At 35.9% G+C, this 16693-nt stretch overlaps 1 protein-coding gene across 2 annotated transcripts in view; it reads right to left on the bottom strand.

Moving 5' to 3' along the window:
* Positions 1-1987: 1987 nt before the first annotated feature.
* LOC125467034 (cytotoxic and regulatory T-cell molecule) overlaps positions 1988-16693 on the bottom strand; it is a 39351-nt gene continuing 24645 nt past the window's right edge. Inside the window, exons 8-14 of one of the 2 annotated variants that reach the window (XM_048562366.1) lie at positions 16131-16226; positions 10833-10937; positions 10699-10749; positions 8314-8415; positions 4276-4425; positions 3771-3860; positions 1988-2351 (exon numbers count right to left, since the gene is read on the bottom strand). In XM_048562366.1, coding sequence (XP_048418323.1) covers positions 2233-2351; positions 3771-3860; positions 4276-4425; positions 8314-8415; positions 10699-10749; positions 10833-10937; positions 16131-16226 — 713 coding nt within the window. In that variant the 3' untranslated portion in view covers positions 1988-2232. The remainder of the gene's footprint in view (positions 2352-3770; positions 3861-4275; positions 4426-8313; positions 8416-10698; positions 10750-10832; positions 10938-16130; positions 16227-16693) is intronic. The other variant, XM_048562367.1, reaches the window with a different exon arrangement.

Raw genomic sequence — 16693 nt, 5'->3', positions numbered from 1 at the left:
ATGACAAATGATTTGCCTTGCAATAAGCAGATTCGAATCTTCCAGTATAAAGCTCTAAAACAATGTTATTTTTCATGTATTCATTTTCTTGCTTCTCTCCAGTTCTATTAAGTCCAAAAATTAGTATTTTAGAATTAGAATTAGCCTTTATTGTCATGTATACTCAACGGGTAGAGTGAAAAGTTTATATGTCGCCACTTATAGTGCTGATTAAAGTCTGGTGTATAATTCCATCTACAATATGCCACCCAGTACCTACATTTTGGTGTTGAATATTAACTTCAAGTGGGATCAACCGTTCAATGATTGAGCAAATTACTGTTTAGCCCAGTGCAGCTCTCACTCAATATCTGCATATTATTACCTGTTAAAAAAATCTGTTAATATACTTTTAAAAGATCTATTTCACATCTTCTTGAAGCTGATAGTCCTGTGAATTTTTCTTGCCTTTCCTCATAGTCAAAAATTTGAGTTCAATGGCAAAAGTTGCTCCCTCAATTATCCAGAATATTTTACTTTTACTGTCTTTTATTTGCTTTGAAAATAGTGCAACCCAAATGTATAAAAATGAAGAAAGGACCTGAAACATTAACTCTGATCTTTCTACACAGATACTGCCAGAGATTTTCCAGCAATTTCTGTTTTTGTTTGCGTCTAAAAATGACATCCATGTCATTGCCCGAACAGAGCATTGATGTTTTTTGATTATATATTTCTTGAATCTTATAAGGTAGATCAAGTACATTCGTCATCTGGTGAGAAAAGGTCAGGCAGAAATAGCTCTACTGCATTAATTCATGGAGGACTGAATGTATGGAACACCAGGTTTGATCAGACTCGGATAATTTGATCAGTACATATTAATGTTGTGTAATAATGCGAAACAAAGATCCAGCAAAGTCATTCTCTTGGATTCGATGAAAAGTCTTGTGACTTTCGTTTTTAGAAACCTGTTTGATTTCTTTAACCTCTGACTTTTAAAATCCCTTAGTTTATGGCAATCAAGGAATTAAAAACTTTTGAAAATATCAGGACTTGTTTTATTATTGCTGAAGTGTATGAGAATAATATATTTACTATCTACAAAAAGCGTAAGATGTCATTTAACTGGAACTTGTTCCAAAATTCAATTTAGTTACGTCACATTATCAAACTAAAGAATGCTACCAAATGCTAGAAAACTGAAATAAAAACAGAAAATACTGGCAATAACCAGCAAGATTCATGTGCAATGATTATACTCATTTCCATGCATACTCAGAAACTGGCCATGCATACCTATTTTTACTTTCATAACAAAGGCAGCCCTGAAAGTGGTGGGATATTCTCTCTTTAGCGCCATTCCTGAGTGTCATTGCTGTTAATAGATTGTCTCCACATGCCTTGATCACCTTTACTTCCATACTTGCCACTGCTGCTGCGAATAAAAGATTTTCTCATTTCTGGCAGTTGTGAGTGTGAATTCTTCCAAGGTGAGGAGCCATTGTCCCAGATGCAACGTGTCTTCCACTAACAAGAATACTGACAGAAAGCTTGCTGCTTCTATCCATTAGTGCAAGCAGCGAGGTAAAAATTGTCTAAAGGTAGAGGAAATGGATGCCGAAAAAGTGAATGTGACTCTATCAATGAGGAGGAAAAGGAGAAACCAAAATATGAGCGCATTGTTAGAATACTGGAAGAGCTGAAACTAGCCTTCTGATGTGTGAGAGGAAGAAGCATCAACTGAATTGCAGTGGTCAGGGAACCTACCAGTATAAACAAGAAAGCATAGTTGCTAGCATGTGGGAAATCCAGCTTTCCAATTTTTATTTCTGTGAAAAGAATGGCTGTGATGTTTAACAAATTACCCATAAAGAATCAAGGAAGTTTTTCTTTTCACAGAGTTGACATCTAACAATCAAATTAGAACAAAAATGCAAAGTAAATAAATTTTAAAAAGTATTTAATTGTATTTAATGTGCAAATAGCAATAAATATAAGTGCAACTGTTAAGTACATTAACAAAAATTCTAAAATCTTCACATTTTTCAGTTTGGAAACAAAACTTGAAAGGAGATGATTCACATTTGGTAAACTGTTATAAAATATTCTACATAGGTTATAATTTCTCCCATCGTACATCTGGAAGAAAGTGCAATAAAGGCAACTGTTCTGTAAAACTTTGTTCAAAAAAAAAATCAAGACAAGTTTGCATTAAAATCAAATGCAAATAAGTGCTGTTGTTATAACAACTTATACTGTGCTCTCCTTGTCCAGCGTATTTATTTGATCTTCAGTGATGCTGTTCGTATATTGCTTCATTTGTTCCTCTGAATGTATTTGAATTGTGTAATGCTTTGCAAAATTTGGCTCTATATAGGGGCAAAAAAATAGTTTTGACTTAAAAATTGCAAAACTCAACTCACATTTAACAAAGATGAAAATCATCACTCATCACTCTTATCAAGCACTTCTACTGAGACTATTTCAAGTTCGCAAATTTACAGCCGTGCTTTTACCACACTTGTTGAGAATATCGATATGCGCAAACAGAAGCAAAAACCTCGGTCAGAATCTTCTCTTATACACACACTGTCTCTCAAGCACACACACAAACTCTCCCTCTCTCTCTATCTCTCTCTTTCTCTCTCTCTCACACACACACACACACACACACACACACATACACAGACACAAAGAGACAGGCGCATGCACACTCTTTCCCTCCCCCCCTTACACAAACATTCTCTCTCTCTTTCCCTCACACGCACGCACAAATATGTAAATCTTTGGGGTGAATTTGTATCTGCAATTACATTCTATTTTGTTAAAAAAAAGCACACAATGTATGGAGAGCCAGTAAACGTGTCACTTTATACATTCCTACTTTAGAAATAAAACCACTATGACTCCAAACTAAAACACAAACAGATTCTAATCAAGGCCTCAATCTGACATGCATTGTCTGACCTAAAATATCACTTATTTACACTGATGAAACCTTTAGTTCTTTCAGGGCAGTGACCCTTACAAATTCTGTATCTGATACCAGCACTCTCACTAACACCTGAAGAAGGAGCAAGTCTCCGAAAGCTTGAGTTTTCAAATTAACCTTTTGGACTACAGCCTGGTGACATGTGATTTTGACCTTTAACTAACCTGTTCAGAGATGTTATTACATTGCTCTGGAGTAGCTGGGACTTAAGCCTGGCTCTTCTGGCTCAGAGCTAAGGGCACTACAGATTGACTTCAGTCTTACTCAATAAAAATAAAGTTGATTGTGACTTCTTTCAGGATTTAAATTTTATGGAAGTTAATTTTCTCAATTGTATGGGCATGCTATATTCTAATATGTACATAACTGAAACATATTGACTGTACCAGGAGACTATAAACCCTCAAAAGTGATAAGTCTCTTTGTTTCTTATTTCCTTTCCCTTGCTATCTCTCCTTATGCCTACCATACCAGTGTTATATTTGCTGAAATTCAGACCTAGTCTTTAATCTCTTCATTAAACTGTCATCCACTGTAATCATCATCAAGTCACTATTCTTTGCTTCACCTTGCCTTTGCTTTGTTCCTTTCAAACCTTAGTGGTGTTAAAAATAATAAGTGTGATTTGAACAAATCCCATCTCTAACTTTTGAAGAATTTCAAAGAATAATCTTTTGACAAAGAATTGATCATTTGAAACAAGAGAGTAAATTCATAGTTGTTTTGGAATAGATTCCAAATTATGTTATATTTGAAATCCTATCAAAATCCTGAGGAAATAATCTTACTAACCTACCTCGACTATTATTTTCATGTCGAACATTTTCTTCATTACTTGATCTGTTTGATTTGTTACTTTCCACCGTTAAGTCGGAGTCATCATTTTCTGAAAGAAGTGAAAAAAATTGTAAGCAGTGACAGTCTTTAGTGTTATTTTTGTTTCACTATACATAAGAGTAAATTACAGAGTAAATTAACCTGTGCTCTGATTGGGGATCATGCTTGCAAAAGAAGATGGAGAAAAAGCTGCAGTAGTACAGAACTTCAGGACCATTGACTATGATTTCCTACCATCAGTGCAGGATTTATAAATCTATTCGTATACATTGTATTAAGTTTTGACAGCAAGCTGTACAGTTGAATAGTTTATCATTCTCATTGTCAGGGGATGCAGTCAGGGCCAGCAACAGCAGCTGGAGCCAACTACAGGCAGATCTATTTTTCAGCGACTGAGGCAGTAGTTTTGTTAGTGGGGAACAACAGAAAGTAAAAGATCAAAAATGTATTAAAAGCATACTTACGTTTCCTCCATTTTAAATGCTCCTTCCTTATTTTTAGCACAAACAGTTGGAATACTATAAGTAAACCACAGATTAGGAAAGCTACGAGTATCAGTAAAAGGGCACTACTCTGTTTCATTCGTAGTTTCTCTGTTTTTCCATTATTTTCCACTGTAAAGGATACAAACAAGATATAAGTTAATAATGACTAGTTGCAAATAGAAAACGTACAGACAGCTGTTTTTGCTTGTTATTTTTGTTTATGAACATTACTGTAAGCGAGTCAGTAATCCAACACCAGGGTTCTTTTATCCTTTTGTGAGCAAAAATTCAATACATTTGTGTGTACGCACAACCTCTGCAGCTATAGAACATAGAAGAATACAGCGCAGAACAGGCCCTTCGGCCCTCGATGTTGTGCCGAGCTGTGAACTAATCTAAGCCCCTCCCCCTACACTATCCCATCATTATCCATATGCTTATCCAAGGGCTGTTTAAATGACCCTAATGTGGCTGAGTTAACTACATTGGCAGGCAGGACGTTCTACGCCCTTACCACTCTCTGTGTAAAGAACCTGCCTCTGACATCTGTCTTAAATCTATCACCCCTCAATTTGTAGCTATGCCCCCTTGTACAAGCTGAAGTCATCATCCTCAGAAAAAGACTCTCACTGTCCACCCTATCTAATCCTCTGATCATCTTGTACGTCTCTATTAAATCCCTTCTTAGCCTCCTTCTCTCCGGTGAGAACAGACCCAAGTCCCTCAGCCTTTCTTCATACGGCCTGTGCTCCAGACCAGGCAACATCCTGGTAAATCTCCTCTGCACCTTTTCCAAAGCTTCCACATTCTTCCTGTAATGGGGTGACCAGAACTGCACGCAATATTCCAAATGAGGCCGCACTAGTGTTTTGTACAGTTGCATCATGACATCATGGCTCTGGAACTCAATCCCTCAACCAATAAAACCTAAAACACCGTAAGCCTTCTTAACAGCACTATCAACCTGGGTGGCAACTTTCAGGGGTCTATGTGCATGGACACCAAGATCCCTCTGCACAACTACCAAGAATCTTTGCATTGACCCGGTATTCTGCCTTCCTATTATTCCTCCCAAAGTGAATCACCTCACATTTACCTGTATTAAACTCCATTTGCCACCTTTCGGCCCAATTCTACAGTTTATCCAAGTAACTGAAAGTATATGAAATTATTTTTAAAACAATTCAGACACTGTACATTTCCAAAATAAAATTGGATTAAAATATTCAATTTTGTTTGCACATCTGGATTTAATTTAGAACTATATTTGATTAACTTGTCAAATAGTTAAAGCATGTTTGTGTACAGAGCAAAACACATAATATTTGAAGAAAAGCAAGGTATCCAGTTGGTCTATCAGCATTCACCATGTTTTTGCGAACTGCTAGAAAATCCTTTTAACTTTCAGTTTTCAGCTTGGGTGAATGATTTCCCTGAAGTATTGATCTAAGTTTTATTCGTACTCACAAGCCTATATTTTCCAGCATTGTTGGCAAAATATGAAATTTATTGGTGACTGACAAGACTCGCATCCCAATGTTCTTTCTCTAATGCATCAATGTTCTCCATTATAACGCAGCAAGCTTTTTTCAGATAGAGTGCATTCAATGTGAGAAATGGAATTCTTACAAGGCAGGCAGACCAAAAAAAGGCAGCTTTTCTTTTGCATTCATTGTGGTAGAAATGTTGCTGCTGACAACTAGTAAGTTAGACAGTCATATGGGACTGACATTCCTCAAAACCAACAGAAAAGGAGCTTAATCAACAGTTCAACACTGTGTTGTGAATATCTGTGTGATTTAACAAATAATTCTTAATTTTAGGAATTAATAATTAACAGGAAAATGTGATAAATGCAACTGAAATGCATGGATGTCTATCACATTGAAACATTTGAATTTGTGTTGTGTAAAAAGGTTCCCATAATTATTTAACATGGTCAGAAGTGATTTTTCTGGTTTGGGGTTTAAAGCTAAATTAGCTTAAAAGTATTTAGTGAACTCTGAAAAGCTGTTAAACCCAAATGCTCAGAGCTGACAATGCCATGGGGATGGCTGGATCTTCATAAGGTTCTTTGGTTTCAGTGTATCTGTGAGTTTGATGGGACATGTTGATTGCAGTTTGAAACTGCGGGAGGACTGTTTTTAGCAGACTAGGTAATTAGGACAGAAGATACTGGATGCTGTTGATAGTTCAGTGTAACTGGAAATGGGATGAAGGAAGCCCATAGCAGTACTTGCTTGGTGAAGCTGAGAAAGATTGGAGGGGAGAGAAGTTAAATGGTACCACAACAAATCTTGGTTTTTGCAAAAAGCTGAAATTGCACCATTTCATAGATCATAGAATCCCTAGATTGTGGAAACAGACCCCTCGCTCCGACAAGTTCACACCAAACCTCAGAGCATCCCACCCAGACCTATCCCCCTGTAACCACTAATCCACACATCCCTGACCACTATGGGCAATTTAGCATGGCCAATCCACCCAGCCTGCACATCTGTGGACTGTGGGAGGAAGCCGGAGCACCCAGAAGAAGCCCATGCAGACACAGGGAGAATGTGCAAACTCCACGCAGACAGTCACCCAAGAGTGGAATTGAACCTGGGTTGCTTGTGCTATGAGGCAGCTGTGTCTCAAGTTCTTGGGAGCACTCAGTCTTGGGAGAAGAGGCAGAATTACCAAGATATCAACAGGTATTGAGACAGTTTATGTTGACAGGCTGTGACAGCTAGATCTTTATTTTTCTTCATTATTTAATGTGATATGGTGACCCACAATGTCACTAATGTCTGGACGGGACATGTCGCCCTAGTTGACCACTGGAAATGCAATCTGTCAGGTGCTTGACCACAGTTTAAATTCAGCTCACACTTAATACACAATATTCCTCAATATTAGAATGTAAATTTTATATATATTGCAGATTGTTTTACTTGTAATATTTTTATAGTAAAGTTTAGTTTGTTTGTTGAAAATTTTGGAATCTTGTGGCATTTCTGTTGGTAAGTACTTGGGATCTCAATGTTTTCTACTTTCAACAAAAAAGTAATGGGCACAACTAGAGTGTAACATAAAATTTGCACTCTTGTTCAGGCTCATAACATCAGTAGTGAGAAGATTTTTTCTGACAGATAAGTTAAGTTAAGATGAGCCGGAAAGCTTTGCTTTCCAAAACCATCAAGTGAACTAGTGAAGGTGATAATGGGAACTGCAGATGATGGAGAATCCAAATTAACAAAGTGTGGAGCTGGATGAACACAGCAGGCCAAGCAGCATCTCAGGAGCACAAAAGCTGACGTTTTGGGCCTAGACCCTTCATCAGAGAGCTCTGATGAAGGATCCAGGCCCGAAACGTCAGCTTTTGTGCTCCTGAGATGCTGCTTGGCCTGCTGTGTTCATCCAGCTCCAAACTTTGTTATTTTGGATTCTCCAGCATCTGCAGGTCCCACTATCACTGATACAATTTTAACCTCACTGCAAAGCCCTCTCTGATGAAGGGTCTAGGCCCGAAACGTCAGCTTTTGCGCTCCCGAGATGCTGCTTGGCCTGCTTTGTTCATCCAGCTCCACACTTTGTTATCTTAAGTGAACTAGTGAATCCAGGCTTTGCCTAGAACCCTGTTGTGCAGTGCTGAAAGTCAAGACTCAATGAGAATAAAATTGTTCATGAGTGATAGCAAGTAAACAGCATGTTTATATCCTGATTTTATTGGGTCAATGCAAGAGAAAATGGAACTGACTGTAAAACAGATGGCTGATAATCTATTGTGCATTTTGTTTATCAGTTTAAACCAATGCAATACTCACTATAATTTGAGGATACTACAGTGACTTTAAACTCATTGCAAAATTAAATTCATATCTGTTGGTAGACACAATGTACTGTTCCAAGTATTACTCACTGTAATTAGTAGTTCTTTCTTGATCATGAAATTACTTTCAGTGTGGTTTTGCCAATTTCACATTCATGATTCTCGATTTTATAATTATTTTAAAAGTAGTTTGCAGATTGACTTACTGATTTGATTATTTTCACATTTTGCTGTGGCATTTGGGTTTCCTTGTTCTAATGGTGAATTCTTTGTTAAATTCTGTACAGTTGTAGAGTTGATAGTCCATTCTGAAAAAAAATACAAAATACACTTTTCATTAACAAAGTCAACAAAATAAAAGAACTATTGATCAAAAGGCACTTAGAATAAGTGTGACAGTAGTTTTGATTAAGGAGCATTCATGTTATGTGTAATCATGATCTGGTGTGCAAGGTTAAACTTTATTACTTCAGGATGGTATCTATAAAATAGAATTTTAAAAATTTTCCGTGTGTTTTGTGTTTTGGTTTCATTAATTATTCATTTGTTTGAATATAGCAACTTTATAAAATGGGATGGGAGACATGTTATCCAAATTTATATTTGGGTAATAGATTTTTCAATTAAGTTTGAGAAGTAAAATTGAATGTGTTACCTGAAATTGTCAGGCAATATTTACACAAAATGCAATAGCCAATAATGAGTCTTGCATATGTGACTTTTCACTGTAGTTTTCCCAACAGTCAGCAGTTAATTATGAGTAAATTTCAGGAGATATTTTCCTGAAATGAGACAGAACCTCTTAAATATTTTATCATTGATTATTTGAGGAATCAGTATGTTCAAAGGTAAATACAATAACACTTCATGTAATGTAAAGTTTTCAAAGTTTTCTGTGTGTAAGATTCCATGAAAATTTGACACATTACTAATTTGTACAAGGTAAAATCAGAAACTCAAAGAAAGACAGTAAAATATTTGCAGAAAAGGTACGAATCTCAGGCCAGAAGTTGGAATATAATGACTTGCATATGACATGTTTATCCAAAGCAGTTCATAGAGGTGTAATCAGACAAAAATTCTTGCAGAAACAAAGAAAAGATTGGGAGAGGCCAGTCAAAAAAGCGAGTTTTTAAAAGGTACTTAATCTTTACCTGTCTGGTTTGTTTTGAGGAAGGGAATTACAGAACATATGACTTAGATGATTTAAACTATGTCAGCAATGGAGGTGAAAGAGGGAAAAATGCACAAGAGTCCAGTTAGAGAAACAGAAATTTAGAAGGGAGGGCAAGACATCTTGTGATATAAACACTAGACTATAATGGAGTGAGGAAGGAGTGGATGAGTAATGGTAGCCAATGTAGGCCATCAGTGACAGGGATGATAAATGTGTGGGTCTTGATGTGAGCTAAGCTAAAGCAGCAGAATGGAAAGTGAAAATTTGGCGAGGAAAACAGTAAAATAATTGTATTTGCTTATGCCTTCAAGAGAAGGATCAATCTAATTGAGGGGGAGCTGCATTGGGCACGTGAGCATCTGGGTGTTTCCCTACAGATCTGGAGGAGGCAGATTAGATGCTGATTTTCTTTAAAAATTCTGAGTGGAGATTGGAAGAATTCTATAGAATTTCAAGACCAATATACACATTTTCATTTCCTTTGTTAATGCGTGTGGCTGTTAATTTTCACCTGGATTATTGATTTTTTAAAAATCCTCCCCACCATTGACATTAAACTGGGTTGGCATATGATTGCCAGTTTAGATTTATTGACTTTTCTAAAACATGGAGATAAATTTGCAGTTCCTCAGTTTCCGACACGACCCTTGTGTTTGAGGAAGATTGGAAGATTGCGGTCTGCACTTGTGCCGTTTCTACCATGTTTCAGTAATCTGGTACAGATGTTATCCAGGCCAAGTTGATTTACCCCATTTATGTACTGCCAGCTTTTTAAATGTGTCACTTCAGTTAATTTTACAATTACCACAACCTCCTCATTTACTGTAGGTTGTCAAAGTCCTCGTCCTTGGATACAAAGTTCTCATCTGGTACCTCAGTCAGCTGCAGCCCAGCTGGAGTATGGTGCCCAATCCTGGCATTGTACTTTAGGAACAATATGAAGGCTTTGGAGAGGATATGGAAGTGTTTTATCAGAGGGGTTCCAGGGATAAAGGTTGAGAAAAAAAGAAAGTTGAAAGGGAGTTTTGACATCTTTGACAATTTTCCTTCAAGCAGACGAGTAAGGCTAAAAGAGTTTCATAGATGTGCATATAAGCATGAAGGGTTTATGTAATGTATATAAGGATAAATTGATTCGCATGACAGAAAAGGGAGGGAACAGATTTAAGCATCAGATTGAAAGGTTAACAAGTGTAAGTGGAAATGTAGAATTGAGGTTACAATGAGATTGGCCATGATCTTCTGAATAGCAGAGCAGACTTTTGGGGCTGAATGGCTGACTCTCGTTCCTCAGTCATATGTTCACAAGTTAGATGTCAAAAAAATAATTTTACAGTTGTCTACATGTTCAAAATTAGATTAAGGTAGTTATTCACATTTATGAATATTGACAAAGTGTATTCAATCAACATACCATTTGCCTCTGTATAGTTTTCACTTGCATTGTGGGGATTGCCATAAATTGCTAAAAACATTAGAGAATTGGATTAAGTTCTGACCGTAAGAATTACTCATTTAAATTTTTAAAAATATAAACAGATAACATACAATTGAATAACTCTGCTTTATCCTTGGAGGTGTTCTGTTGAATTTCTGTGAGAGATATTTCCATGCTGGGTGTTGAGGTTAGGCTTGATTCGATCTCACTTACTGCTGGTGGGGGAAAATGGAAAAAAAAAAGGTTCAATCATAAAGAAGTGGCTCATAACATTTCTAGTATATCATTCAAGGATTAAAAGTTGTGGATTCATACATAATACTAGGTTTTAGCTCATATTCTTGGCTGTAACCCATGCAACTTAAATATTTTACTGAATTCAGTTTTGTTAAATATGCCATATTTTAGATGCTAAGCCTAAAAACTGTTTGATAAAATTGACTTAAGAGATCTGATTGCACATTCCAAGGAAGACCAAGGACTTCTTCAGTATGTTGCCTAAAACGAATTCCTTGGTCAATGCTAAGAACAGATTATTTGCCATTCATTTCATTTATTGTGCATTAGCTATATTTTGACTAAGCAAGAGCATCTATACTTCAAAAGTCTTTAATTATCCATTGGACTATTTCGGGTCTCTTAAAGATATGAGATACTAAATAAATGCAAACATTTCTTGCCCATATTTAGGTTGATTCTTTAATGCAATGCTGCATTGTTGGAACAGCTGTGCTTTGGAGCAGATACCAACTATTCTGGAAAATGTAAGTGAGGTGTTAATATCTCATTTCCTCTTCAGAACAAAGCATAGTGTTTTTTACAGCATCCACTCCTCAATCAATTGCATCAAAACAGATTTATTAAGAGTTTTTCTCATCAATATTCACAAACCATCCTGATGTGATATGGCCTAAGTAACAACAGTTATCACATTTCAAAAATGTTTGAACATGCAAAATGGTTTGAAGTGTTTAAGCAGAAATGTAAACATTATTATTTTATAACATTGTAAAATTGTTTTTGTTTCTGCTACAACTCCAGTACAGTGAAAAGTGACATCCCCTGATACTGCCAACTGGAACATTACATCAATATTTAATTACTTTGACAGTAGAAAAAACAATGCATTGAACAGATAAATACAACACTGAACACCTACAACCAAATCCAAACTAAGATGATCATCACTAATGGAATAAACAACTAGACACCGATCTTTTAATTTCAACCAAAACCTCTACCTCAACATTAGTAAATTCCTGTAATAAGAAAAAATGGCAGTATTTTTAATGCAGGGAATTAATAAGTCACAGCGTTTCTTTCATGGGATAACATCAAGAATTATGCTATCCTGCATTTAAGATGTTAGCATTCTGTCTAGGTCGTAGTAATTTGGGCATTACTGGAGTTTGCAAATAACGTAAAAAGTAACACTTGCAAGTTCAAAAGCTTAGATATGATGATTATATTCAAACAGGAACAGACATTACAGTCTGAGCACTTCAAATGTCATATCAATTTCAATATGTCCAGTATTGTAGCTCAATGGTTATGTTACTGTGCTAGTAATCCAGAAGCCTGGTTAATTAATGAGACACATAAATTTAAACCACTCAAACTGAGGATAGATGAGTGACACTCATATTGTGTTGAAAAAATTGTAATTGGTTCTGTATTTTATAATTTGTTCCTGATTAAACAATAATCTTTTATAAACTCATCGTAAAAACACTGTTATTTCAGAATCTGAATGAAAAAATATACTGTATAAATAAATCTTATTCTTCTTTTAATTGTTTTACATATGAGATAAAATGACACATCTGCTATTGATATTGGATTGATTTCTGTATGATTGATGTCATAGCTTTCTTGTTTCAGTCAAGATCATTTGATAGCTGTATCACTTTAAGTGAATTTTCCATTATAAGTATAATCCAATCCATACAGAAATAACAAGATGTGGAACTGGATGAACACAGCAGGCCAAGCAGCATCTGAGGAGCAGGAAAGCTGACGTTTCGGGTCTAGACCCTTTTTCAGAAGAACATTGATACATAGTTTATGCTAGCGAGTTTTGAGATACAGTTTATCATTAATGGGGATTTAGGATGCAATTTCAGAATATCAGAGCTGATTTAAAATGATCAGATGATAAAATGCCACATTGCAATGAAATGCCATTATACAGTAGCGTTGCGGTATGGCTTTATCCTTTTTTCATATGGTAAGTAGCTTGCTGACAGGACGAGGCAGTGTACAGAACTGTCAGCAGCCTTCACAAATGGGGGCAATAATGGGAGTGTGATCACTGTGTATGCACCACCTAGTGGTAAGTTATTGAGTAGATATGTAAAATTCTGGTAACAGGTTATCTATTTCTATCAGTAATATGGGCCAGAAAATATACAAAATAAGCATTAAAGGGCTACTGGCAGCAATGAGACAAAACTGGCTAAGTGAAAGCAGAGAAGATTGATCAGGAATTCTTATCAGAACAGAGGAATTAATTGTAGTATGCCCTCAGAGGCACGATTTGTGGCCACTGCTATTTATGTTGTAAAAGGCAAGATGTCAAAGTTTGTGGATGGCTCAAACCTGGAAATTTAGTAAACAATGAGGAGGATTGTAGCGGACTTCAGCAGACGTACATAAAACGGCAAACAGCTTCAACACAATGAATGATACATTTTGCCAGTGAAAACAGGAGAGACATTATCTACTGGGTGGTATAATTTTAAAGGGCCCTATAAATGGAGGTACAGTATAAAGTACATAAAAAAGGAATTTTGTGGAAGGAAAAATGGCCAGGTATGAGAGATTAAAGTTTTGGGAGACAGTGGAATTTGGAGTTATTATTTGAGTACAGAATGTAAGGGGATGATTTAAAAAGAGGTTCTCTAAATAATGACATGTTTTGACGGAGTAGAAACTGATTTGATTAGTAGAGGTTCAATAACTAGAGAACATAGATTTAAAATGGTTGACAAAAAATGATTATGTGTAAAAATATTGAGTTTAGTTTAAAATCTGGGATGTACTGCCTGGAAGAGTAGTAGAAGCGGATTCAGTTGTAACTTTCAAAAAATAATTGGAGATGTACTTTAAAAAGAGACATTTACAGGGCTACAGACAGACAGAAAAAAAGAATGGGACTAGTTGGATACCATCCTGAAAGAACTGGCTCAGGCAGGTGAGCTCAATGGCCACAATCTGCAGGAAAATCTTTAAACTCTTTTGGAACATCAAATGTGAACATTTCCTTGACTCAGTTTTAAACTTGCATAGTGGACATTTTTGGATCATGTTTCATAAATAATCAAAGGACAATGACATTACTGATCAATCATTTTAACAATAAATTTCTTGGTAAATATGTGAAGACTTAAATGAATTATCTGGTTATGGAATCGTTCCACAGATCTTGATAACACAGTTTCAGACAAGTGTTTTACCCATTTACGGACAATATCAACTGAGTTTGGACTGATCCATTTTCTTTGAGCCTATTCAAGTAGTGGTCATAATCTCGATAAGAATATGATTCTCACTGAATAAACCAATTAGCCTTTTTCTTCTAGCAATGCATTTCTGAAAGCTATATGCAGTATAGATTTCAGACCAGTGTCACTGAGTACCTGGTGTCATCGCCACTGGTGCACTTAAAATTAGTATAGTCCATGCCAATGTAAGAATTGCAGAGTAATGGAAAACCAGGAGGAGACTTAGTCCAGGTAATTTACAGTTCAAATCATTGTCTTTAATAGTTGCTTTGTATAACCTGCACACATTGTATATATGTGTTTCACAGTAATAACAAATACATTACCAACAGATTCTGACACAAACTGTCATTGAATAACACCAATGAAATGGGCGAGTGGATAAAGGTGTGTCTTTCCATGAACAAAAATCTCTTTTATGTGATGCTTGTGTCTTACTAAGATTTTTCAGTCAGCAGGGAAGCAATTCACTCATCTCTGTGCTAGAGAAAAGCTGCCCACAATATCTAACATTCTGTGTGGTATAAATTTAATCTTTCCCATAGTTTATTTTGTTCTGACGCAGGAAATATCTCTTATCTAGCAACAGTGATGCTATCAAGTATGTTGAGCAGGCAATAGCATTCAAAAATTCTCATAACCAGGAAGCCAGGACATCAAAAATGCTGATTGACATTCAGTTTTTAAATTATTTTATGGACAATGAAGTAAAGGTTACAATAAACACATGGGGTTAAGCGAGAAGATATCAGATAAACAAACTTTAAAAGGAAAACCTAGGGCATTTTTTTGTTATAGAATTCAAAATTAAATTTTTAAGGCCTAAGTTGTTTCATAACTGTAATTAAGCACTCAATATGCTGTTAAAATTATAGTTACATTTCGTTCAAAAAGACACCGCTTCTTCAAGGATTCTTAGTGAGTGAAATTCACATAACTCATATGATTTCAAAAGGCTTCTATTTGCGTCACTTTTAAACAGCACCTTGCTGAGGAACAGAGGACGACTGACAGCAACTTGTGGATTTCTGCATGCAACTGAGGTGCAGGTTTGGGAAGTTGCTGTCAGTTTCATATTTTTAATGACAGTAACTGCAGGCAATGTGCAGTTTCACCATCATTGCAATGACAACGTGCGGCGTAATTCTTTCAGTAGGAGAACTGGAGCTCTTTTCTTTGGCAGTGCAGTTAGATGATTTTATATTATGAGTCAATTTGCCTCAAGATGTGCAAGTTGCATTTAATCATAGATGGTCACCACACAATCAGTGACATGATATTATTGGGATCCTTTGAACATCTATACATGTGCCATCAGCTTGAGCTTGCCAGTTCTTTGAATTTTCATTGATACAACAGGTAAGCCCTTATATTGCAGACGACTCCAATATGACCCAAATCAGTCTTTAAAAATAAAAGGAACAGAGCAACACATAGAGGCTACTATTTCCATGTAGAGAAATTTATGCCAAATAAAAGCAAAAGGATGTAACAGTTTTTGACGAATACACATAATAAAGCAATTGCTCAATAGAAATGGATGAACGTAATGGCGATTTCTTACATATTTAACATAACATATTTAACAGGTACACATTTAAATGGAGATGATTAAAGAAGTAGATGTTACATTTCTTGTCACCAAGATGCTAGAACTTAGACAGTATGTTATTTCTGGATTACCTTAACATTCAGCTGCCTTTCCAATAAATGCTTTGCCTTTTTAAAGGTTAGGAGGGCATGTTTTGTTAACCTGAAGATTCAAGGAATGACATAACATCTCATTCTGTGGTACCATCAGTCAAACTGTGGGGATTGTTTTTTATGTTTTTAAATATCAGAATTAGGTGATGTCAGAGCAATGAGACAATTGCATTTCTTTCTAAACAATTTTGTTTTACTTACAAGTGGACGACTCTTCTATAATCTGGAAGGTGCTTTGTCCTGTTGTTGTTAACAATACTTCTGTGCTGAATGTTGAGTTTAGATTGGATTCTGTTTCTGTTAATGAAGAAAATGTTAGTTGTTAGAAGTCAAATAGAAGAAACTTACATTCTTTTAACAAATAATAACCTTATTTTGTACAAACATATCATCTAGTGGCTTGGTTTAGTTGCTAGCTGTCATAACTCTTGATCTGAAAGTTATAGTTTGAAGTGTGGCCTCTAGCCTAAAAGTCCTTTGCTGGAATCAGGCAGTCTTTCATTGTAAGAGGAATTAATTTTCAAATGAACTATGAACATGAGGTTTTGTTTCTTAGTTCAGATAGATGCTAAGTACCAATTGGCATGGTTTGAAAAGCAGCAGAGGTTTCAAGCAACAAACATTTGTTCCTTTAATTAGAGATTTCAACCAGTCAATACTGTTACTTCATCTAAACTGTTAGGAAATAGGATGAACGGATATTCATCTCTGCTAGTTGGTGTAATTTTGCAACAGCTGAGTTACTTTCACAATTTGTGCAGTAT

The sequence above is a fragment of the Stegostoma tigrinum genome, chromosome 32, assembly GCF_030684315.1.
Source record: "Stegostoma tigrinum isolate sSteTig4 chromosome 32, sSteTig4.hap1, whole genome shotgun sequence".
In the NCBI taxonomy this organism is placed as follows: Eukaryota; Metazoa; Chordata; class Chondrichthyes; order Orectolobiformes; family Stegostomatidae; genus Stegostoma; species Stegostoma tigrinum.
Note: the sequence above shows the minus strand (reverse complement) of the source record. Positions and strands in the feature narration are given on the sequence as shown.